General features: G+C 42.0%; 1 protein-coding gene across 1 annotated transcript; it reads right to left on the reverse strand.

The window, feature by feature from the left end:
* Positions 1–4290: 4290 nt before the first annotated feature.
* Positions 4291–21063, reverse strand: LOC147152056 (progesterone receptor-like). Its single transcript, XM_086023582.1, has 10 exons — positions 20969–21063; positions 13271–14340; positions 12378–12514; positions 12026–12142; positions 11512–11637; positions 11195–11401; positions 10460–10604; positions 7269–7399; positions 6988–7139; positions 4291–5541 (listed from the first exon to the last, which is right to left on the reverse strand). Exons 2-10 carry the CDS (start codon positions 14104–14106, stop codon positions 5377–5379), a joined length of 2016 nt encoding a protein of 671 aa, XP_085879708.1. The 5' UTR covers positions 14107–14340; positions 20969–21063; the 3' UTR covers positions 4291–5376.
* Positions 21064–24251: the final 3188 nt, after the last annotated feature.

Raw genomic sequence — 24251 nt, forward strand, 5'->3', positions numbered from 1 at the left:
CCCTCTTCTGCTTGAGTAGGCATGTAATATTGATGCAGAGCAGACTCGGAAGAACACCCAAATGAAATGGAATCTAAACTGAGTTCAAATGTGGACATCAACACATACATTTTTGATTATTGCAAACCGACAAGACGCCATTCCTTTTAGAGAAAGCCACTGGGGCAATAGTAGCAAGGAATATTTTCACAAACAAGCAACGTCCTTCACATCAGACTTTCCAATGAATGCAAGCAATAGGGGAGAAGCTGTACAAGAAACTCACTTCCACTGACATTAGCGGCTACTCTAGCCAAAATCATTTTGCTCCTTGTTTTTTAGGTTTTTTTTGTACCTACATTTGGTAATTTGCAACACAGCTAATAGATTTTCACTTGCTATATTTTATATTTGCTGCCACCCTACAACGTGATTGATACTTGTCATGTGGCTGTGGCAATGCAGCTCCCTCCAAACGTTAAGTGAATACGTGTCCAGTTACATTTCAAAGCAAATGTCAAAGGATCCAACAGATGGCGACCAAACAGTCGAGAAACCCCATTCGGCCCAGGCACTCCCAAGAGCGACCACTAGATGGAAGTAAAATAGCAGACATGCATGAGATGAACCATTCGCTAGATACAGTACACAGACTCACCCGGCCTACTTCAACTTGGACACACTGTACAGTGCCAAGGGGCAATATTAGATTCGTTGTTAAAGCAAAGCTTAAGTTGTTATATTATATAATTATTTCTTAGCGATTGGAACAGTCAGCAAATGGGCAAAACCAGAGGAAAAATAATAAAAAGCTAGGGTGCTTGTATAGTGACTTCCCCTGACACCACAGTTTTATTTGTCAAATCGCCTACTAAGTTGTATGACATACAGTGAAATGTATATCATAGCCTCTGTTCATGACAAAATACGCCCAATTTGCTCAACAGAGTAAAGTTACAACAACCTGCCTCTAAACTACTAAATTGAATGATATCCCAATACTGCTGACCTGAAGCTTTAGTACCACTGTTTTACTAGGTCACAATGTAATTTCGACAAGAAAGAAATACGCTACAAATCATCCAGTGTTAAAAGTTTGGGGAAAATGTTAAAAACGGTTGCATTAACACCACTCATTACTAAAATATTACCAAAATAGCTAGTGTAGTCAAGGCTGGCTGTAACACTGATACGTTGTCAAAATGGGGTGGCATCTGGATTCGACCCTCATTGGTGTCCCCTGAAATTGAACCCACGCCCTTATGCAATATTCCAGTGCTTAGAGTCAAGATAATTTTCTTCAGCATCATTTTCCTCCTTGCATGCAAGATGGAATCAAACTTCTCTGTGGTAGGCAAAACTTTCACATGATGGTATTTGATGAAAAAATATGCATAACTTGGTTTCCACTTGAGTTTTCTATTTTACGGAGTCAATTGTATATAGTGTTTTATGTTAATTTATTGATTAGCACTTGTGTATTATGGCCTTTTTATTGTTTATTATTTATTATTTTGTAAAGTGCTTTGTTACAGCTCTAGCTGTTATGAAATGCGCTATATCAATGAAATTGTATTGTAGTGTATTGTATCTCTCCCTGCTGCAACACATCTGATTCAAATGATCAGCTAATCAGCAAGGTCTGCAGAAGCTGGAAAACGAATTTGATCATTTGAATCAAGTGTGTTGCAGCGGGGAGGAATGGAAAACAGGACCTCAAGGAACAGGATTGCAGACCCCTGCGGTGCTGGGTTGCGCGGGTGCGGGCCTATCCCAGCTGACTTTGGGCAAAAGGCAGACTACACCCTCACCTGGTCGCCAGTCAGTCACAGGGCACACATAGTGACGACAATCAACCATTCACACTCACATGCACACCGTCACTGAGTGGGAACCGATCCCACACTGCACACAAATAAGGCGAGTGCAGTCCTAGTTTTCCATTTCATATTGTTTAAAAAAAAAAAGATTGGGCAATAGTTCTATTTTGTGTGACGTCATGTGGTCACAAGGGCTACACGGCCAATCGGGTTCATTAACACGGTATTTATGTTTTGGTTGAAGCAGGTGTAGGCAGCTAGAGTGACGCGCTGCACGTGACCTTTTTGGACTGGTGAGTAGCACACCTGTCTCCATTCAGTCTAATGAGAGTCATTTGTCAGCTGCTTGACAAACACCATGCAAGCGCTCCTAAATGTAACATGTAAATACGGTGATATGAAAAGTTAAATGTCCTTGAAGGAATTTGATTGCATTGAGATATTTGTGTGAAAAGTTCATGTCTGTAGAATTGTCACACTCTTCCCTAATCTGGAAGACAAGGCCTCACCAACTTATGTGAGTATTGAGTTGCACAAACCTCTTGGGCAGGGCTGGCCAAGTCTGGTCCTCAAGAGCCCCTATCCAGCCTGTTTTAGACGTTTCCTCTATCAATACACCTGGTTCAAATGATCAGGATCATTATCAGGCTTCTCAAAGCTTGCTAATGAGCTGATCATTTTAATCAGGTGTGTTGGAAGAAGGGAGATCTAAAACATGCTGGTTCGGGGCTTTTCAGGAACCAGACATGGGCACCTCTGCTCTATGGTTTTCTCATTTGATCTACAGGAAATTGACTTGAGTATACAATGTTTATTGTTTTGCAGAACTGGGCACTTGACCCTTTTTTGCCGTTCCTCCACCCTTGACGTGGGTACCCTTCCGGCCTCAACCCCCACCCCCACCCCCCCTTATCCATAAAAAATATCACCCCCCGCCTTGTTACGCCCCCCCCCCCCCCCCGCCAAAAAAACGTGCATGACGCCGCCGCAGGAGGGATGCTAACGACAGAAGTTTATTTAAAGATGATTAGCTGGCTAATTTACTATTCAAACCCGCTGTGGACACGCTTCAAACGCGCCACTAGTACCTACCAAACTGCACGTGCTTACTTCCATTGCCAGCCCCAGAGTTGGTTTTGTTGTATTGTATAATTATTTGGGTCCAACAGACAGCATGAAGTCGAAGTCAACAAGTTACTTATTTTCCACACTTCCCCTCCTTCACACTTCCCAGCCTTCAAATTAAAAGTATACCAGCAAACCACTACACAGGAGGTTTACTACGGCGTATTTCCGGAAATAGGGAAAACGCCAGAAGAAGTGCATGAACTCCACCTTGATGTGCCAGCGTCGTCCTTGAGTGCTGCGCGCAGCTTGACTATACTCGTGGAGACAAGCTGTTTTGAAACAGTTGCGTTCCACTCAACATCTGAACAGCCATCAGGTGATTAAAGCTTGTCCATAATGAAACATTTGGTGAACCAGCCAGGTGAGATAGTGTCAAAATCAAGGCAGCGTTCACACACATGCTACAATGCTACAGCATCCAGAGCAGATCAAAGGGTCTTGCCAAATATGTATTGTCTAGTGTTGCCACCAAGGAATATTCGTCGATGGCGGACGTCATGCGCTGAAAAATAATCGTCAACAGGTGGGAGGGATTGCCGTGCGTCCGTCATGCGCTGAAAAGTTGTCGTCGACGGGCCGTAATGCACGGCATAGCGTAGTCGGCGACGGGGTGCAGTCATGTAATCGTTGACGGGGGGTTGGGGTGGATGGCTGATGGTGGCCGTGATGGCCAGGACCGGCCCGGAAATACACCGCCCGTTCGGTAATGGGAATCGGAATCTTAATGACGATAAGGCTTTTCTTTTGACCACACATGTTGTTATTCTGGATTTTGATGATTACGTGAATGTATTTAGAATTGCTGAGGATTTGTTCACTGTTATTGGTGTGGCTGATCTGATTTTATTATTGGCATGATGAGCGGTTTTCACATGAAACTGAGGAAAGGAGCATTATTCCCTACTGCTGTTTTATATGAGCTCTCAGAAATGTATTTAATGTGTTTTGAGTTGAAATTTTTTAGCATGTTTTATTTAGAGTATTTTGCTCCATACTGTATAGTTGTTGGCATGAACAATCATTAGTTTTAGGCTAAATATTGTCATTATTACTGCACTGTTAGCACTACATTTTGTTGCTCTAACACACGACTGGGTGTTAAATATTTAACACTTTAGTAAATGTTACTTTAACACCAGGTAGTGTGGATGCTCAAAGAAATGTTCAACATGTTTTAAAATTAACACCCTATGGTGTTGAATTAACCCCAACAGATTTCGTGTCATAGTAGCATTAGACTTTTGCGTGTTGTCATACTGTACATATGCACAACTTCTTCACCTCTGTCACACCTGTCAGGTTCACACCAAATGAGACATTCATAAACAATGCACACAATGAGAGAAGACACTCAACAACAATATTGTCTTTTTATTTGCAAGGAGAGCGCAGGGAAATGTATGATTACAGTTCCTAAAACCCTCTGCCCGGCTCCTGCGCCCCCTTTCTTTTTATTATTCTTCGGTGTCCCTGATAACAAAGGTGTTCCAGCTCTAAGGGAAAGGGGAGCGAAAGCAGCTGGAACACTATGAACTTGTTTTGTCTATGTGTGTGTGTGTGCAATTAACATACATATGTGAAAGCAAAGCACACCAAGCTGTTGGCCTAATGATAAAAATCAAACACATGAATAATAAAATGCATTATTATTCTTACAACACCAAACATATATTATTGGGATCCTGTTTTTATTACATGTTGTCACAGAAGAACAGGTTCTTGGCTGGACTTTTACGTCTCAGCACCTACCTTACAATCAGAAGCTAGAGTGAATACACGGTGTGTCACAACAAAGCACTTGCAAAGAACATTATAAAAAAGCACACTTGTAGAAAAATTCCAACAGTGGAAAAGTCAAATCACATTAAAAAAATAAAAATAAAAAACTAGCAAACTGTAAAGTATACTTAGCCAACTAGTAGTGAGTGTTTTTTTTTTCTCAAGTTACCATCAAAATTGTACAAATATATGGACAGAAAATTGCTTTCAGAAGTGTTTTCGAAAGCTTTTAGCCTCCAAGCATGACTGCAGAGCCATAACTGTCAGTCATAAACTTCAGTTAGATAAGGTGCACACAGTAAACAAAACAAGAAAATCCAGGGGAGGGGGGGTCTACTGCATAAAGCAGTGCACACAGATGAGTTAACTCTGCAAACAGTATCTTGCCACTAACAATTTACCTCTCAAAATTAATGATTGCGTTGCCATGGTCGGCAAAAGAAACATTTGATGCACTTGACACAGGACAGGCACTAAGAACAGAGTAGATATGGTTAGATTACATTAGACAGAAAAAGGAGCTCAATTGGCTGTTTTTATCCAGATGTGGTACCTCTATTCCAATCCATCATCCATTGGACCCACCATTCTTGACATTTTTACCACAACTGTTCAAAGGAGGGTGTAGCAGATCTCGAGTGACATAGAGCACAATCAAAGAGTCTCCTCTCTAGGCGGAATTATGGAATAAGATGGGTGTGACCATGCCCGAAAGGATCCTGGGCACATGGACGCTTACAATTTCAGAGATCATCTCCGGGAAGTTCACACGGGTCTGCAGGGACTGAGCTTCAATGAAAAGCTCATAAGTGAATTGATGCAACTTCTTCACAACCTACACAAGGAAAGGCAAAGAATGACGGTCATTAAACACATTGTTTGAATCAAGACTTGAGTGTGATGCCTGTAAAGTAGTCTGACTAAGCATAGTCGGAAGCCCATTTTTCCCCTCTACGTAATCGTCTATCTATTTTCGTGGCGAGGCTTTCATTTCATTTTCATTTCAGGTGAGTCTTTCGTTTCAAAATATCGCCGTGGGGGGGTGGCGCAGGGGTGCTGGTTGGTTTGTCGTAGTTGATAGTCTGGATGCGGATTTAAAAGGATATGACTATGACTATATGCCTATAGGCGATTACAATTTGGTCCGGACGGACAAAATGGCGGAAGGGTACCCCAGCTGTAGGCGGAAGGCGATAAACTTTTGACAGACAACAAATTTTTAGTAAATGCCCAGCTCTGGTAATAGTACTACCACTATCACTACTACAACAAATACTACTAGTACTTATAGAACTACTACTATCACTAGATTACTATTACTACTACTACTACCACTAATAATAATAATAATAAGGAGAACAACAATACTAATCATAGGAATAATAATAATTCCATGCTAGAATATGTAGCACCACAGAAGAGGATAGTTCTTTACTTTTCTTCAATACTATTGTTGTTCACTTTGGTGAGTTTTTGTTCAGTGGTGGCACCTGACCCCAAAACTTTCCATTTCTTTCCCCATGTGTATTAATCGAAATACACATTCATTGATTAATAGTTAATGAAACTCTGATTGGCTGTTAGCTAGTATGCATGAGACAGAAGTAGACTATGTGATAGTCCACAAAAGCAGTGCAAAAAACCCCAGCAGTATCTAAGAAATTAAGTTCTCACATTTTACTTTGACCTGCTCCTGCTTTTATTATGAGTGTGATGGGCAAGATTCTGTATACTTGCATATTTGTGCATTTTATTTCACAAGGCCCTGACGGTGGACAGTATGATGAACAATGACTTCTTGGTTACCGAGGGGGTTACAAGAATGTGAATGATGTGCGGCTGCGTATGGCTACCACTCAGTGAGGTCTTGTGTCACCCTGGCCACCACCCCACTGTAAACTTTCTGGCTGTGTCCCTAATTCTGCTACACAAGCAGAACAGAAAAGTCAAACTTGGAGCCACATGAATTGCTGGTGGTTGCTGTTGTATTTTCTGCACCACGTGGAGCAGTATTCCAACAGGAGGAGGAGGAAAAATTACAAGCTGCGAGGTTTGGTAAAAGTCTGGATGTAATTGAACGAGCTGAAACGTAATGATGTAAAGTCTGGACATTAGGGATGAGTCACTGCTGGTGGATGTCAAAACTTTCATGCACTTTGATCCGCACAATTTCTACTAAAGCAGTTCTGTGACACTAACTCCAATGACACTTACTATATACACCAGTTCAAAGTCACCGTATGGTGTGTTTTGGTGTGTTAAGTGGAGTTGTGTGCATTACCGACTGGAGGTAGTCCAGCAGCTGCGTGAGCTGAAACAGCCTCTGTGTCCGGGTGGTCTCCCCACGGTGGCTGGCCAAGCGGTCCAGTTCCTTGATGTAGGAGGTCCGCAGATCATCAAAGCAATGCCGGTTCTTCAGGCCCTCCACTGGCACTGACAACACAGCAACTCAATAACTCACAGGAGTCTATGTCCAGCCAATCAAATCTCTCAAGAATCATCTCAGATACTTGACTTGGCTTTGTTTGGGTTTTTTTTAATCTGAGACTTTGCTGAACTCACTGATGCTGAAGAGAACCAGTGCCTTCATGCACAAGAACTCGTCTTTGGTGACCTTCAGCATGCACAACCGTTGGGACAGAATCTTCATTCGTAGACAGTGCTCATACATACTGGATATCTGCATTCGCTGACTGCATGGAAGAAGAAAAATATAATGCAGGATCAGAACAAGGAGCACAATATGTGTGAAAAGAAGATGCACGGGGGCTCCGGTAGAAAAAAAATGAGGAGCGTTAAGAGAACGGCAGAAAAAAAAAAAAAAAAGAGGTGAGAACGATGAGCGAGATGGATAATGGAAAAAGAGAACGACAGACAGGGAGAGGAAAAATAGAGGTCAGAAACGGGGGCAGGCGTATCCATTACCATGCAGGTCAGAGGAAGCCCGAAAGAGTGGCACCAGCACGCTCACTGTGTCCTTGCTAAGACTGCCAAGCGAAAGCTGCTTGTGGCGGGCTTACGGCCTTGGAGCCAAATGCACCCTCAACACTCACACATTTATTCTACTTACTAAATTACAACATATGCAGGTTGTTCATTGCGTGTGGATCATGTAAAGCACACAACAAAAGTAAAACTGGCGCAAACATTTGGAAAGAAATTCAAGATGGCACTTTGGAAGAAAATAAACAACATTCCTTGTGCAATTATGCTGGGTTTAAAAAGATTAAACACATTTAATTATTGGAGGTGATCCCTCTGCAGTCACATTTACAACACTCAGAGGTGTAGCGGGAATGGAACAAACTTGTTTCATGTGCATCCATCCACCCATTATCTGCTCATTTAAAAATTAACACCCTCTGATTTGTTAAGATAAACATGCAGCTTGCTTCTGAAATCATTTACATATGATCATAGTATTTGTACAAATACAAAGTGAATCAAATGAAATGTAACAACTAAATAAGTAATCCCTATGTTGTCCTCCTGGGTCACATTGACCCAATTTATTTTGACTGTGCCTCCCTCCCTGCTTTTTTTTTTTTACCTTTTCATCCCCCCATCTTCTTTCCTTCCCTCCATCGTTATTTACAGTATTACCTCCCTCCTTGCTTTTATTTCCTCCCTGCTTTCTTTCTTTCCATCCCTCTTTCCATCCTCCCTTATTTTTCCCAACACAAGTAACTCAGTAACTCCACGAATAGGGCCTGTTGAGCAATGTCTGTAATGTCAGTAGTACCATCAGAAAATGCAAGAAATGACTTGACTGTGTTTCAGCTGGCTGGCCAAATCTGCCAATAGTTCCGAAATCCTCTCATATTCCTCATCAGACTAATGTTGGTAAAATTTTGTGGCTTCTCAGGACACACGGGTTCTGCAGCTTTTAGCATGCATGTCTTAGCACTCGCACCGTTGGAATACAGCTTTGAGGCTGATGCTATTTCATTTACAAGCAGGTAGCTGGCTCTAAACTACTGTGTCACTAACATCTGAGCTCCGGTTGCCATTTCCTCAGACCCACAATCAATTGATTTATCTTCCCTCTTCTCAGTTGTCCTTGTAAGCAGTCATATGTTTCTCCATGACGAGTCTCATATCGATGACACATATTATATTCCTTCAATCATTTGCTGGATTACATACAAAGCACACAGGTTTCCCATTCATCTCTGTGAATAAGTAGGAAGCGGTCCATTTTTCTTGGAACATTCTGCACTCAGCGTCCACTTTTTTGACAAAGACATTTGGGCTAATGAGGGTGTAGACCATGCATGTGGCTGATTACGGTACCGTAATTATGCTACATTTGAGGAAGGAGGGAAGTCGGACTTTCCTGACTTCGCGGAAGTACACTTAGAAGGCACTTAGAACTGGGAGGTCCGAGTTGGGGAGTCTGGAAAAAAAGACCCCGAGTTCACCGACCAACTTCAATGTGATGTCACACGTCAATGGCGACCTCATGAAGAACCAGACTGTGAATGGCTATTTTGTAAACCTATATCCAGCTTTATATGAATTAACTTATTTGAAATAACTTCACATAACACATTATTTGTACTGACTGTGTCCCTGCATGTCGTTCTATACTTCTTCCTTCTCCTTTTCCGAACGTCCAAATAATATGCTATGTTCTGTTTTATTCTTTTTGTTTTCTTTTTCTACATGTTCAAAAATAAAAATTCATTTGTTCATTCATTTGCCTGCATGAAGTTATTTTGCGTAATGAATGAAATGCTTTGAAGATAAGATATTTCTTTATTTATATAAATTAAGGGAATTACAAAGAAGGTTTGCTGGAGGTTAAAATGTGCTGTGGTGAACCAGAACAACAAGCAATTTATCGGAATCAGTCAGAATCAATTTGCCTTGAACGCTTGGAGGTCGGAACTGGGACAATCTGAGAGGGATATATCCGACTTCCCTCCTTCCTGGAATCTGTTTTCAATTTTCATTTGCTGTTCGGTGCCGCTTCTTCTACTACTATAGCAGTGCGCCCCTCTACACTGAATAAAATGGTGTGCCCCTGGTGGATAATTTAGGAATGACATTTTATTAATAAAAACAAAATAAAATATTCGTTTTTCGAGCATTTCTTCACTTTCAAAATTCATCCTGCGGGCCGGATTGGACCCCCTAGCCGGCTGGTTCCAGCCCATGGGCAGTATGTTTGACACACATGTCCAAAACAAATATGGCTCTACCGGGATGATTACATCTGGTTTGCACTTAGCACCAAGCAAAACTTTAAGTGCATATTGAAGCACGCGCACTACGGCGCTGCAGAGAGACCACACGTTACCAGCTACCACCAACCTCTTCAACAGAGGTGCAAGCAAAAGGTAATCACAAAGGACACCTAGCATTCCCTCGAGTGACAAAGTAAGTGCCTTGCAATTGTTACACACACTGTAGTCATAATATTGATGAACTACGTTCGACAAAGTTCATCTCCTTCGGTATCCGTAGCAGAAAGATGGCGGCAAAACATGGCAGCCTCCCGTACGGGAGGCGCGCCCCATGTAATATAATTGGCGATTACAAGACCTACGATTATATTAAAAAAAAATTACATTGACGTGATAAAACATATTTGTTTGAATATTATTGAAATTAATAGTGGGTTTTCAAATGAATGAACATTGAAAAATCAAAACATTCTACACACTGACCATTGAAGAGTGCAGCTGTTTTCACCAAATTTCAATCAGTCATTCTGCCACACAGCTGTACAATGTGTAAGGGTGACGTACTCGTTGAAAACAAGGTCTGGAGCAAAGTAGAGCATGGAGCTGTTGGTTTGGGTGTAGGACCTCCAACCCAGAGCGAACACCATCACCCCCATCCAGGACAACTGAATGACTGTCATCTGGTCATCCACGTGCAAGTTGCAGAAGCCTGTTAAAAAAATCTTTATTACATTTGTTGTTTTAACTATGCCATGATGGACTCAGGGTTTGACATTAAAAAAAATAAATAAATAAAATCACACTCACACCTATGGACAATTTAGAGTCCTCCATTTAACCTAACATAGTTGGGTTTTTTTTCAAATGTAGGAGGAGAAAACCCACGCAAGCATGGGGAGAGCATGCAAACTTCACACAGGCTGAGATTCCAGAAAGAACCTATCGAATGTGAGGCAGAAGTGCAAACCACTACATCAATGTGCTGCTAAGACAGTTTTGAAACAGTATCTGTATGATGCTTTACTATGTTAAAATAACAAAAACGCTAAATTAGTGGACTTTCCTAGTAGTACTGTTATTTTCAATCCAATGTTATAACTCTCTATGTGCCATTCTTGTCTTAGATATGAACACATCACCCTCTAGTGGTGACTATTTGAAGGCTGCATGAGTTCATAGAATGACTGGCACCAACTCCACGTGATGAATAATATTTTGTCAGCCAGTGGCTAAAATACAGTACATCCGTATTTTGTATCAAATTCATTTTTATAGTTGTTTTGAATGGCAGTGAATTACCTGGTATCGCCTTGGCCCAGCGGACAACTGTGACAAGTTGTCTCTCCCCGAGCTCATTGAGACTAGTTAAGAGTGATGCAGCGCTGTCTGGAAGGGCAGGGTCGTGCCCCGCATTGACCACAGCAGGCTCAATGGCCTGAAGCACATTGAGCAGGGATACGCGGGAGCGTAGAGTTGGAGGGATGCTTAAAACTACACTCTGGGAATCTGGAAAGAAGTAAACATAAAGCAAGAGCAGTCAGTCAGGCAAACCAGAAAAAGAGAGAAATAAAGCGAACGACACGGGCAAACATGAGTGTGGCGCTAGTCGTACGCACCTCGAGTCCCGGAAACGGCTTCTCTCATCTCTGGCCTCTCTCCTCCTTCTCTGCGTCTCCATGAGGCAGCTGGAGGTTGCTCCACTTCCCCGCCCCTCGCCTGACCGACTCCCTTCAGCCGGCGACCTATCCACCACAACACAATTGAGACAAGCCGTAGAAGAAACAACAAGAAAAGGAGATACTGAATTGAGTTTTTTTTTGTTGTTGTTCTGGCTGCGCAATAAATAGCGTGTGTATATGGCAGACTTTCAGACACAGACCGGTTCATGATTATAACCATGTGGGAAGGTTCTCCGTCATTGCCTGCTGGGAAACAACAACAAAAAAAACACCACACTTTTGGACTATGCTAAAACAGATTTGTTCCACTGTATTCCAGCAAGAACATTTTATTAGTAATTTCTGCTCCAATGCATATAAAGTACTGCGTCCACGCTGACCCCGCTTGTTTTAACTACACAGCACACACACTTGCTTTCCTCTTGCTCTTTTCTCATGTCCAGTTGCTCACCTTTGAGGCTCATTCCTGACATGTAGCACCGCTTTAAGCGACACGAGGCACAGTTTTTCCGCCTCAGCTTGTCAATGGTGCAGTCGTTCCGGCTGGCACACAGGTGGTTCTGTTTACCTAAAAAAGGAGAGTAGGGGGCACACAGATGTCCAATGGGGGATGAAGGACCCAGTTCAACTTGCTTTATTTTTGCCTTACTGCAAGCAACAATATATGGATGTTGGCTGATAAGAAATAGCTGGCACACATGTCAGGTCATTGTGCCCCGGCTAGCTATGAGAGTGAGTGGGTGTAAGAAATGGAGTAAGTGGATGAGTAACTGTGTGTATGTGTGTGTGTGTGTCACACCCACCGGCCGCAGCCCTCTTGAAGAATACTTTGCAGCTGCCGCAGGTGACTGCTCCATAGTGACAACCTGAGGCATCATCCCCACACACTTGACACACCCGTCGATCTGACAGGAACACGGCTGGAAACAGTTCTTCAGGCCTGAAGGCACACATGAAGGGACCGTTTTGATTTTGGTCAATGCGCTTGACCTATATCAAAATGTCTATGGACAGTAATCTGATTTATGATGAAAGATACACCTCTCTTCTTTTTATAAAAGGTAACACGTTGTGTTACAAAGCAAAGCATCTTTTGGGACCTTTTAAAGAAAAAAAATGCACTCAACCACAGGATCAGCAGCAGGTGCTGTATCTCATGTTTACACGGACACTGATATATTAACCTGTTTTGCACAAAGAGCACTGCAAAAGTTAAGGAAGGGGTGAGCTTTGAGCAGGCACACAACAAGGCCAAGGCTGAGAGCCCCACATGGTGTTGTGACACAAATTGTGTAATACTGATAGGCAGCTGAACTTAGCCAAACAGATTTCCTAAATATTCGTGCGTGTGCGTGAGGCGCGCCCGCGCCATGTGGCTCTGTGCAGCCCTCTCGAAAAGAATATTGTTGTATTGCACCACATCGCAACATTAGAGCAATGACTGAATAGAACACAGCCAAAGGTTCAAAAGGGCAACATCAAACAAAGGAACTCTCATTAAGACCAACTGTGAAGCTTGACAGGCCAAACAGTCACCAGACGAGCCGTCACTAAACGACACTAAATTGTCCCTTTTATTTCTGATTAGAAGAAAGTTGGGGTGTATTTAGGAAAGAATTCCTGCAGGAGTGTGAGAGACCAAAAAATAGAATTTGAAACAAATTGTTCTTGATAGTGTGTTCGTGTATTTATTTACCTGAAGCCCCTCTCTGTGCACTCCATCCACGCTGGCGGCTCAGTCTTGATTGATGGATAAGTGGGCTGCCCGTGAAAAGGTTCACTTTGGTAACTTTCCACTTGGCCGTAGCCTTGTGCCGCCGTTGCTGTGGCTCGCATGCCTCCTTTACTCTGCTCGCCCTCGCTGTGCCAGACACAGTGGCATTCTTGCATGGATTCAGCACTGGCTTGTCTACAGTTACAATATTTACACTCCAAATGACGTCCACCCGATGCAGCCCTACTCGGCTCAACTCGACCGCCGTATGCGCGCTCATTTGCGCGCAACGCTCCCGTGGTGTCTCGGTACAAGTTCGGGTTCACAGCGTAGGCAGAGTAGAGTTGGGATAGGACCAAATGGTCCATTTGGGAGGGCGGTTCCGTGGACGAGTTTGCAAACAAGTTGGACTCATTGCTCACAAACGTGGATATCACCGAACCGCGTGTCACAGTCTGCCCGCCGCCCGCTTCGCCCGACCTCAGAAGGTCCATGCAGCTCACCTGCTGGATTCTGTTGCACACTTCTCCAAACTCGTCCACCCTCGGGTCGGCGTTGCGTCGTGAGTGCATATTCCGAGCCGCGCCGAACTCCGCCACCGGCCGGGAACTCTGACCCACATTAGACTCGCAGGCAGCAAATGTGCCACCGGCGCCGTGGGTCGCGTTGCCGTTGTTAGGCGGTGAGGACAAGGCGTCCAAGCCCAGAGACACAGACACGGCCCTGCTGAGCTCGGCCGTGGTCGGACATGGACAGGTGTCGTTTCTTGTAGAATTGCCTGGTTCCTGTAAGTCGGACAAAGTGGAGCGAAAATCCATCCCGAGCACAAACTCCACTCGACAAAGCAGTGCTCGAGCTTCTCTCAACGAGTTAAGATAGAAAACGCCGCCCAAAGAGAATGTGGTCGTGTCAGGGGGAAGGAAGTCCAGATGAGCCGCCGACGTTGCTCAGCTTTCGACAGGAAAGAAGGGGCGTCCTGATAATCGAATCCGCGGGTTGGACAACCCCCCCACCCCCTCTTTTCTCCTCCTCGTTTTTCAATACAGCAAATCCTGGTGCACACAATATGACAATTAGACAACTTCAAAACTCGCCAACTTTGTAGGCATTCAAGGGGACAGTGAGAAATAACCCTTAATTATACAATACAATAATTCCGTTATTTGGCATCCAGTGACGTCCCCAGATCTCGCGAGAGAAAACCCCTGCTTGGAAAGAAAAGTCACTGCAACCACCACATAGAGTACTTAGACGTCTATTCTCTGTTCTTTGTTCTTATTGTATTTCGCACTATAACCCATCCACGACTGGCTGCATAGTACTGGTTGAGTCATTTTTACAGACTGTAAAAATAAAAGCTTTGGGAAACTTACGGCCATGATCTTTTGAATCAGGTGTGTTACAGCAGGGACAGATGGAAAACAGGTAGGACACCGGCCCTTTAGGGCCAGAGCTGAACATGTCTGTGGTTGAACAACTGGTAGAGCATGTTACTTTTCGATACAGGCTAATGTCATCAAGATCACACTTTCATACCAATCACTTAAGAGAAGCCTGTACTATTTCCTTCCAACTTGCCCCCCCCCCTAAACCGCACACACAATTGTCGCAGTCGTGTTTTAATGACTTATTAAAATGGTCCTAATGATGTATGCTTTTCTTTTCACAAAAGTGAAATAGGAAAGTGTTTTCTCCTTCATTCTGTGGCGATATTTAGGCTTATTATTGTAGATTGTGAACGGAACGATGTATGCGCGCTCCCGTGAGGCGGTGCAGGCAGGGGTGCTGAAGACCGTACAACAACGGCGGGACGGTTATCTCTGTGTTGCTGTGCCGCGGCTCCAACGGTCCGTCAAAATATGTACTTGCGGTCCGTGGTGCAAAAAAAAAAGTGAGCACTGGAGCACTGGACCGCTGCCTTAAAGATGTGTGCCAAGCTAGCTAGTTGATTACAGGGTCCCATACTGCAAGTCAGAGGTGAGAAATTCATTTTTCGAAAGGGCCATGCAACTAAATTGTGTTAGATATGAATTCAATGTATTTTTATAAAACAGTACATTGTATTGTTTTAATAAGCTGTCATTGTGTAGCCCCGATATGTTGTTATAATTAGGAAGTGAGAAGTGGAAACAGAGAGAAAATACTTTGTTCAGTTATATGAAAATGACTGACACAAATTAATGCTAATCATTGCTCAGATGTGCCGCAAGTCTTTAAGTTCATCCACGAGGACGGTGGGTCGGGAAAAAAAATGTGCACCAATCAACCTCTGGTGCCCATTTGCAGACCACACCGACATTTTTATGTGCTCCCCTGGTTTTATCCCTATTTTGTGCCAGATTGTACTCATAAAGACATAATGGGATAAAGACAGATGTGCATAAAAGTCCATGTCAACAATGAAGTCAATGTGGTAAAGCAGTAGGCTACCTGTACATTGACAAATGATCTAAATGTCTTTAATTATTTAATAATCCTCTGTGCTCTTAAATATGAAGAGCCCAGATCACGAAAGCAACTAAAAGATATATTATGTCACCAATATAATCTCGCTCACACAGAAAAGTAGATGCAACAAAGAGCCTGTTTGTCTTGATGGAAAGGCAAGATTTAGTTCTATAATAAAAACCCAGTTACAATTTCAGCTTTGGACAACATAGGAATGCTTTAACCATTCATCATTTTTATTCATATGTTGAAACCTTCACCTTGACTCAGAATAAAAACCTTAACCAATAACATATGAGTAAATATTGCACACATTTCTCTAAGACAGACAAAACATAAAGATTATGGTCCTCTAAGTAATTCCACTGACTACTACTACAGGAAGTTAGGGATGAACAAAATCACGAAAACGACCTTATTCCAGTCTAGTCTTTACACTTTAAAGCAAGCTTTTAGATGAAAACAACCCCATAATTGTATTTCTATGAATAATTGAAGTCTGTTGTATATTTTACATCAGTTTGGCAGGGGAATTCAAAATGTAATGGGGTTGCAATTTAAACCTTGAGCTCGCACACACCCACACACGCACACACTGAGCATTGAACTTGGAGCTGCAGGCATTCCTTTGCTATTTTTTTTTCCTGCTTGGACTTGACACTTCGTTGTTCTGATGCATGCGGTCTGCTTGAGTACTGACCTTTTGGAAACGTGATTGACTGGAAAACTATTGTTGGGAATACGATTCAAAAAATGTATTTACATGGAATCCCTGAGGAGGAACACCTGCTGTCATAAATGGAGTGCTGCTTCAGTGACCGCGTAGACATGACTCCCTCTTACGCCTCATTACCAAATCAATCTTTCCATTTCAAATTATTCCATATTGTAAAAGTTGAAATGAGGACATACATTAATTTACTGGCATTGCTAAACAGACAAGACCAGTGTTGTGTGTTGAGTGTGTCATGCTCACATCACATGGTTTTGGTATCGCACAAGATTGACCTTTAATAAATATGTATACATACTCCCTCGGGGTATTGAATCGATCGCAAAAACGGCACGGTTGTGGTTGTCTTCGCCATTTTGCCTCTCAGTGCTGTCCTAACTAGGCACGTGCATTAATGAAGATTGCTCGATTGAGAGTCAATACGTCTTCCAAGACAATCAGAACAGTCCAGTTTGCGATCGATTTAATGCCCTGTGAATTAAATGACATTGAAGAATGAGATTATACTCAGGCATGCCTGAGTATACATGCATGTAGAAATGCAACTTCGTTCCACTTTGGGTAAAACCACCATTATAACGTCTTTCAAATATAAATGTAAACATTCTTCTAATCATCTGCATTAAAAAGCAGCAACAACAGACATGTTACTCTTTAAAGTTACCATGAAAGTCGGAATCACACTTTCCAAGTGTAAAAATGTTCCAACTTTTTTTGCACAGGATGTTCCACTGATCTAAAAAACATACTTTGGTTTGAGTGCATTAGTTGTCCAAATTTCCATCAAATTTTACACATTCATCAAATGGAGGGAAAATGGCTGTCTTAAGCACATGCACAGAACTTCACCAATTTTAAGAGCCCCCACTTAACAAACAAAAAAATCATCAAGAGTGTGGTACCTACGCTCATTTGGCAATAATCTCCCATTCGCACTATAGATTTATCTATAGTGCCTGACTGGACTGGTGCACCTTTCATCCATGCAGTTTCTCTCATCTCAACTTCATACAAACCTACCATCCTTCACCTGGGAATTTTTGCACAATCACTGAAGAGTAGGGGTGTAACGGTACACGTGGGGGTATTAATACGTTTTGGTATGGAACGTTCGGTTCGGTCCACTTATTAGCGCGAGCTTACGCACGGACGCTGACTGTTTCGTGCGGAAGACGAGAGTGGCGGCACAACAGTGAGAGCCAGAAAAGAGCCAGAGCTCGAAGGTTCCCCCTACACTGCGGTCTCCTGTTTGGGAACATTCTGCCTTTCCTGTTAAAATCGCCGATGGGGAAAGGTACGTGGAGGAGTCCCAAAGTTGTGTGCCGACATTGCTACATGAGATTGCTAGCTATGTTGCAGATAGCACGTCTAACATGCACGGCATCATCCGACTGTGAATGTTTCTTAGACGAGGGAGCAAAAACGTCAAACTTAAATAGCGAGATTTATCATATTGTAGCGTCTTCCAGGAACACGCCGTCAGACGTGGTTTAATTATCAAGTTTTTATTAATCCAAGTACAACTGCTCGCGCTCTTCTTTCTCCGCTGCTCCACTCGCTTGCCGTACGATGCATTCATGAACCTGAACCGGAAACATCACAACTCAGCAACACACAAATCCGACCACAACACAGATAACCCAATTCGTTACAATATGCTGTTCAACATTCAAAGATTTCAATGCCTAAAAAGTGTATACAATTTCAGTAAGACTTTTTAAAGTTACTGTATGTTTTTATTATAAAAATAGTTTTAATATAGTTAGCAATAATTGTAACTGTTATTGTATGTATTTTTTTTTCATCACAAAAAGTGTATATATGTACTGTAATGACAACTTGTCTTTGACTTGGATACTTAGATGTATCATTGTCATAGGTTGTTGCTGCTGAATATTTAAAGATGTCAGTGTCTTAATAATTTACAAAATTAAGAGATCTTTTTTGTTAGTGTATTTTTTATTCTGGTGTTATTCCTTAAAATATCACACGAATGGTTGACTTTTTTTTTTTTTTTTTTAAATGTACCTTTACTTGTCATCTTTTCAAAATAAACATATATATTTTTTTTAAAAATCTGTTTTTTTGTACCGAAAATATACCGAACCAAAGTTTCGAAAAAACCGGACCGAACCGAAATGTGATTTAGCATACTGTTACACCCCTACTGAATAGGTATGACTCAAACCCATCACCATGGGAGGACCATAGTGGGCGCTTGTGCCTCCCCATTTCAGGCACGTATTTCTAAAAATTAAACTTTTTTATTATTGTTATTATTTTATTTTATTTTATTTTATCATAGTAGCTATTTTTGTGTCGTGAAATACTAATGTTGAGTTGCTTATCATCGAGACATTAACATTTTTATTTGATTGATCATCAGTCTTCTCTGCAACAGCCAATCACGGCCTTGCTGAAAATAATGTTAGATACGCTGGTGTATACGCGACGAAAGCGTCAATGTTTGCATGCGAGAGTCCCGCACATTTTTCAAAGTGTGGCATTGGGTAATGTAGCAAGACATGTCTGTAAAAAATGTACATAGTTGTAAATAACGAGAGCCGTGGACACTGAGGTAGACTGGCACTTAAAATTCAACATGAGCATTAAAAAAAAAAAGAAAAAAAAAAAAAGCTTACATCGCTTAATGTGTCAGAAAACTGCTGTTATTCATCCCCAAACTCTGCGTGGACATCTCTCCTTATGACCACATCAACCTAAAAAAATATTGGCCCAGTATTTTGTGTTTTATGGACGACGCGTTTCTTTCATTAAGTGGCATAAGATTTGTAGTGATCGTATCTATTGAAAAGAAAATGCCCTAAAATCCGTAATACTTTGGCAATCCTAATATTTTCGGAGGTTGATGTGAGCATATGTAGAGATGTCAATATAAATTTCGGTGACTATTGATCGCAGTTTTCGCACATTAGGCGAAGTATAGTTTCCTACATTACGCGTTTAGACTGACAGGACATACAGTATTACATCAGCGTCGGCAACTAAAGAGTATGGGTGGGCGATCTTGCTTTCACGATGTGTAATTTTACATTATCGAGTATTAGTACTGCCTCGAAAAGTAAAACGAGTCATTCGATGGCCGCAAAATATAAGGAAATGCTGAAATCCTCATTCGGCAAATCAGTGTGCATTCACAGCAGATGAGGAGGAATTAAGTGATAATCATTCGCCGAATCAGCGGACAGTACCCAGTCACGTGACTCTGTTCACACTGCAGCCAAGCTATATTTCAAGTATGGATTAGTAGTCCAGCAGGGATAGCAAGGCGCGAGTTCACGTCGTCCGTAGTCTGTAAATGGTTTGGGGTTGACAAGACTGACGTCGGTGGGAATAACATTGTTAGATGTGCCAAAACGGACACCGTGAAGAGCAATTCTGTACCACCACGTTCTGTTCCTTTTTCTTTTACATTCTGCAGCAGACACCCGCTGAACCGGGTGCCCAGGTCGAAGTGATGTATATGCTAGCGGTGGTACAATGACACAACATTTTGAATCTGAATCTATTTCATTACTGAGTGGTGTTAATGCAACACTGACATTCTCTTTTTGACAATGTCCCCGAACTTTTCACAATGGCTGATTTGGAATGTACCTGGGCACCAAGCACTAAAGTAAAATAATAAAAAAAAAGAATAATAATTTTACACTTGAACAGCTTCCCTACCTACATACAAAGATATTCCATTAAAAAACAGTACAAATGACGAATTGTACATAGATAATTAACTCCAAATGGTGAAAAATGGCTATCATGTTACACTGTAAAATACGGAATGCTTGCAGCTGAACTGTGCGCCTTTCAAATCCTGCTGACTCATGCGCAAGAATACTCTGAAGAAATAGTATGTGCAACTAGAAATAATTTATCAATTTATTTTATTGAACGTGCTTTACCAATAAAACTGCAACCTACTCTTGACACGTAGTTTACTTGGCTGTCATAGAATAAAACATAAAAAAATTAAATTAAATTAAAATAAACTTTCGGTTCAACTCATTAAAGTTGTTCCAGTGGAAGTATCTAGTAAATTACAGTAGTAGATTGTCAGTTGTACCTTGTGGACATAGAAGGAAACACACCTAATTTTTTTTTCTTTCTGGTGACGTATTATCACATTATGGCCAGCATGGGAGTCGATTACAGTACTGTGTTGGATTGACATTCTGCCAGTTTATCGGTAACAACTGGTTTTCAAACTGGTGCATTTTAAGGCCCGTACACACCAATCCGACGTCCAATCCAACTGTCGCGTCGGCCAACGAGTCGGCACGTCGGACTGGAAAATCACAGAAGAACACACTGCAAAAGCCGACGGAGACGCCAACTACTCCGGACCTTCTGCGCATGCGTCAGAAGTAGTCCCCTGTGTCTGGTCCTCACGCCACCTCCGTCCCATTGGAGTTAGTGTATTTAACTAACAATTATGAACGGTTTCTGTATGAAAATAAATTCAATATGAAAATAAATCCTACCTGGTATAACCAGCTTCATCTCAATAGCTTCCCCAGACGTCCCAACAACAGCTCCGACTTTCCGACAGACAGCGCGTACCGACTTTCCGACGGCCGACGTTGGATTGGTGTGTAGAGACCTTTAAAGTGATAAAGGGCTCTTAATTACATGGGAGTGCATGTCACAAAGAGGAAGGTGGTCACGCCAGCTATTTTACGCCACTCAAAATACATTCTCACACAAATGACAGCACAAATATCAATTAAGTTGTATATTTTTATCTCTGCAGTACGTCTGCAATATTGTAAGTAGTAAATTCAGCTGAATGAATGTAAAGGAAAGAAAATATTGACTCTCAAACCGGGTCACCGTTTAAACATGCTGAACCATACATTCTGAGAACCACCTAAATGTCAATACAGCTCAAAGCATTATTCACCTTAAACAGACATTTTGGACAATTCCATTTTTCCAACTTTGGAACTTTTATTTTTTTAACAAGACTGGAATGGAAACTGCTAGGTCCAACAGGGCATGATTGAATGAGTTTTGAAGTGGAAGAACCTGAGAGGCCAGACCTCAACCCCATCAAACACCTTTTCTATGAACGAGAACATCTCAATCAACATCAGTGACCTCTTATCTTCCATAGCTTTTTTTGATGAATGGACAACAAATTCCAACTCCATCGTGCAGAAAGTCTTCTCAGAAGCATACAGTAGATGCTGTTTGGCAACTCTCTTCAGTTTTCAGTTCATGTGAGCGGAATCATCACACGGCATAGGGCGGCATGGCTCACTGGTGTTTTCCCAACCCAGAGGTTGTGGGTTCGATCCCCAGCCATTGCGTCTATGTCGAAGTATCCTTAAGCAAGATACTGAACCCCCAGTTGCTCCTGATGCTGCGTCATCAGTATGTAGATGAGGTACAGTGTCAAGCGCTTTGAGTACCAAAGGTAGAAAAGCGCTATACAAGTGATGGCCCATTTACACAACCCTACTCTTTTGTCAGTGTCCTTTGATCGTGGCGCTGGTAGAACCTTAATCCTTTCTGGTGGCCTTGAAAAAAAATCACGCCATGTTCTTTATTACGTTATTTATTAAGACTAGATGACGCACTTGTGTTTTTTGCTTTCTTTCTTTTCTTTGTTTTCTCTCTTCAATTGCTTTATTGAAGGTAAGATACAATTTTATTAATCTCACAGCAGGGTAATTCACCAGTTACAGGAGAAAAATAGAGATTTAAAAGGCAGATAAAATAATGAGAAATAAATAAGCATGATCAATGAATCACGAGAAAAAAAGTCTGAGAAAATGACTTTACAGCATTATTTGAAAATGGCAACATTTTTTTACACGAGAGGATATACAATATAAAATATATTGCGCTTTATTGCAGTGAAAAATATTGCACATTAGTGTTTTTATTTTTTTAGTTTCAGGCACTCACGGACCCTCAGGTCCTCTCGTACGTAACTTTAAGTTATATTCAGAATCAAAACTACTACCTACGGTGAGGCGTCATTGCAGGTCTATGGCTCCTCTAAAATGAAATTATCTTTCCGAGGAGCTTTGGGACACAGGGAGCACTGATATTTTTATAAGGAGGCTCAAGATATAAACTTTTTAGTTCAGCTGTTAACTGATTCTGGCAACATTGTTTGCCATTTTTATGAGTTATATATACTGTATTTACTAGGAGGGTAACGATTAGTTTTATCAACGATTCGATTCGTATTTCAGGATGGCGATTCAAGGATGATATTGATTCATTTAGAACGATACGAGTAGCTTGAACCTGATCCCTCCACCCCCAATGCGCACTATGCATATTTGGAATGTCTCGTAAATAGGGTTAGACACTAGCACTTCGGTTCTCCCGGAATCGTTCAGGTTTTAAAATGATGGTGCCACATTTTGATTCCTAATCCATCTCCCAGAGGAAGCTGCCCAAAACAAACGATGTACCAACAGTGTACCAACACAGCGCGGAACAAATGACAGACACGAACGAAGTACAACCAATAGGAAATATGCGTGCGCCACGCCGGCGAACAGCAAGTGGTGACAACACATAGACAGCAATGAAGACTATAGGACAGGGATCAGCAACCTTTCACATTCAAACAGCCATTTTGACCCCTTTTCCATGGAAAAGAAAGCCCTGGGAGCTGCAAACACTTATTGACATCCATCCATCCATGTATTCCGCTTATCCTCACAAGGGTCGTGGGGAGTGCTGGACCTATCCCAGCTGTCTTCGGGCAGTAGGCGGGTGACACCCTGAATTGGTTGCCAGCCAATCACAGGGCACACAGAGACAAACAAACATCCGCACTCACAATCAATTTCAAGTGTCCAATTAACCTACCAAGCATGTTTTTGAAATGTGGGAGGAAACCGGAGTACCCGGAGAAAACCCACGCACGCACGGGGAGAACATGCAAACTCCACACAGGGAGGCCGGAGCCGGGATCAAACCCACGACCTCTGAACTGTGAGGCGGACGTGCTAACCAGTCGACCACCGTGCTGCCCCTTATTGACATTAACCTCCAAAAAAGCTTGTTTGAGTTCCCAGGCACTGCTTCATTCAAGTTGTAATACCTGATTGCACACTCACGTCCACATATACAAAACACATTCAATCTGTAATCTGACGCTTGAATTGATTAAAAGAGTATAAAAACCAAGCCGGCAACATCCGAGTCACCGTAGCATTCATATTATCTATCCATCTATCTATCTATCTATCTATCTATCTATCTATCTATCTATCTATCTATCTATCTATCTATCTATATAATGACCAACTTTATTAATAGGCATCACTGATACGCATCAGAGCTTTTCAGATTGTTCATCGCCTCAGCAACTCAAGTGACTAGATTTTATAAAGTACCAACACATGCGACTGTAGTTGTCACTGACCTCTGTTTAATGTCATCCTCGAACCCTGCTACATTAGTAGGAAGCGGGATTGAAATGTTTTATTCTTTTGAAATGCAACAACAGATATATTTGTAGGATACAAAAAAAAAGTTAGCGGTATCGGTTTGGAGAGGCAGGAAGGTATTGGTATCGTAACCACCTCCTGCCATCAATTTTTTCAAGCGCAGTGTCCCTAGAGGTCATAATGAGTCCTCCATACCTGGACATGACCTTCAGAGCCGGCTTCTCGCACCTCAACTCAACTTGTTTGTCAGATCGCAGGCTGTGTACCACAGTCATTTCAACTGACTGTAATCAAACGCCTTCTTAAAAAGGTACTTTTGACCAGATGACCAAGCCAATTATAGACCCGT

This window comes from Filicampus tigris, chromosome 2 (genome assembly GCF_054856515.1).
Source record: "Filicampus tigris isolate MCC_2025a chromosome 2, RoL_Ftig_1.0, whole genome shotgun sequence".
NCBI lineage: Eukaryota > Metazoa > Chordata > Actinopteri > Syngnathiformes > Syngnathidae > Filicampus > Filicampus tigris.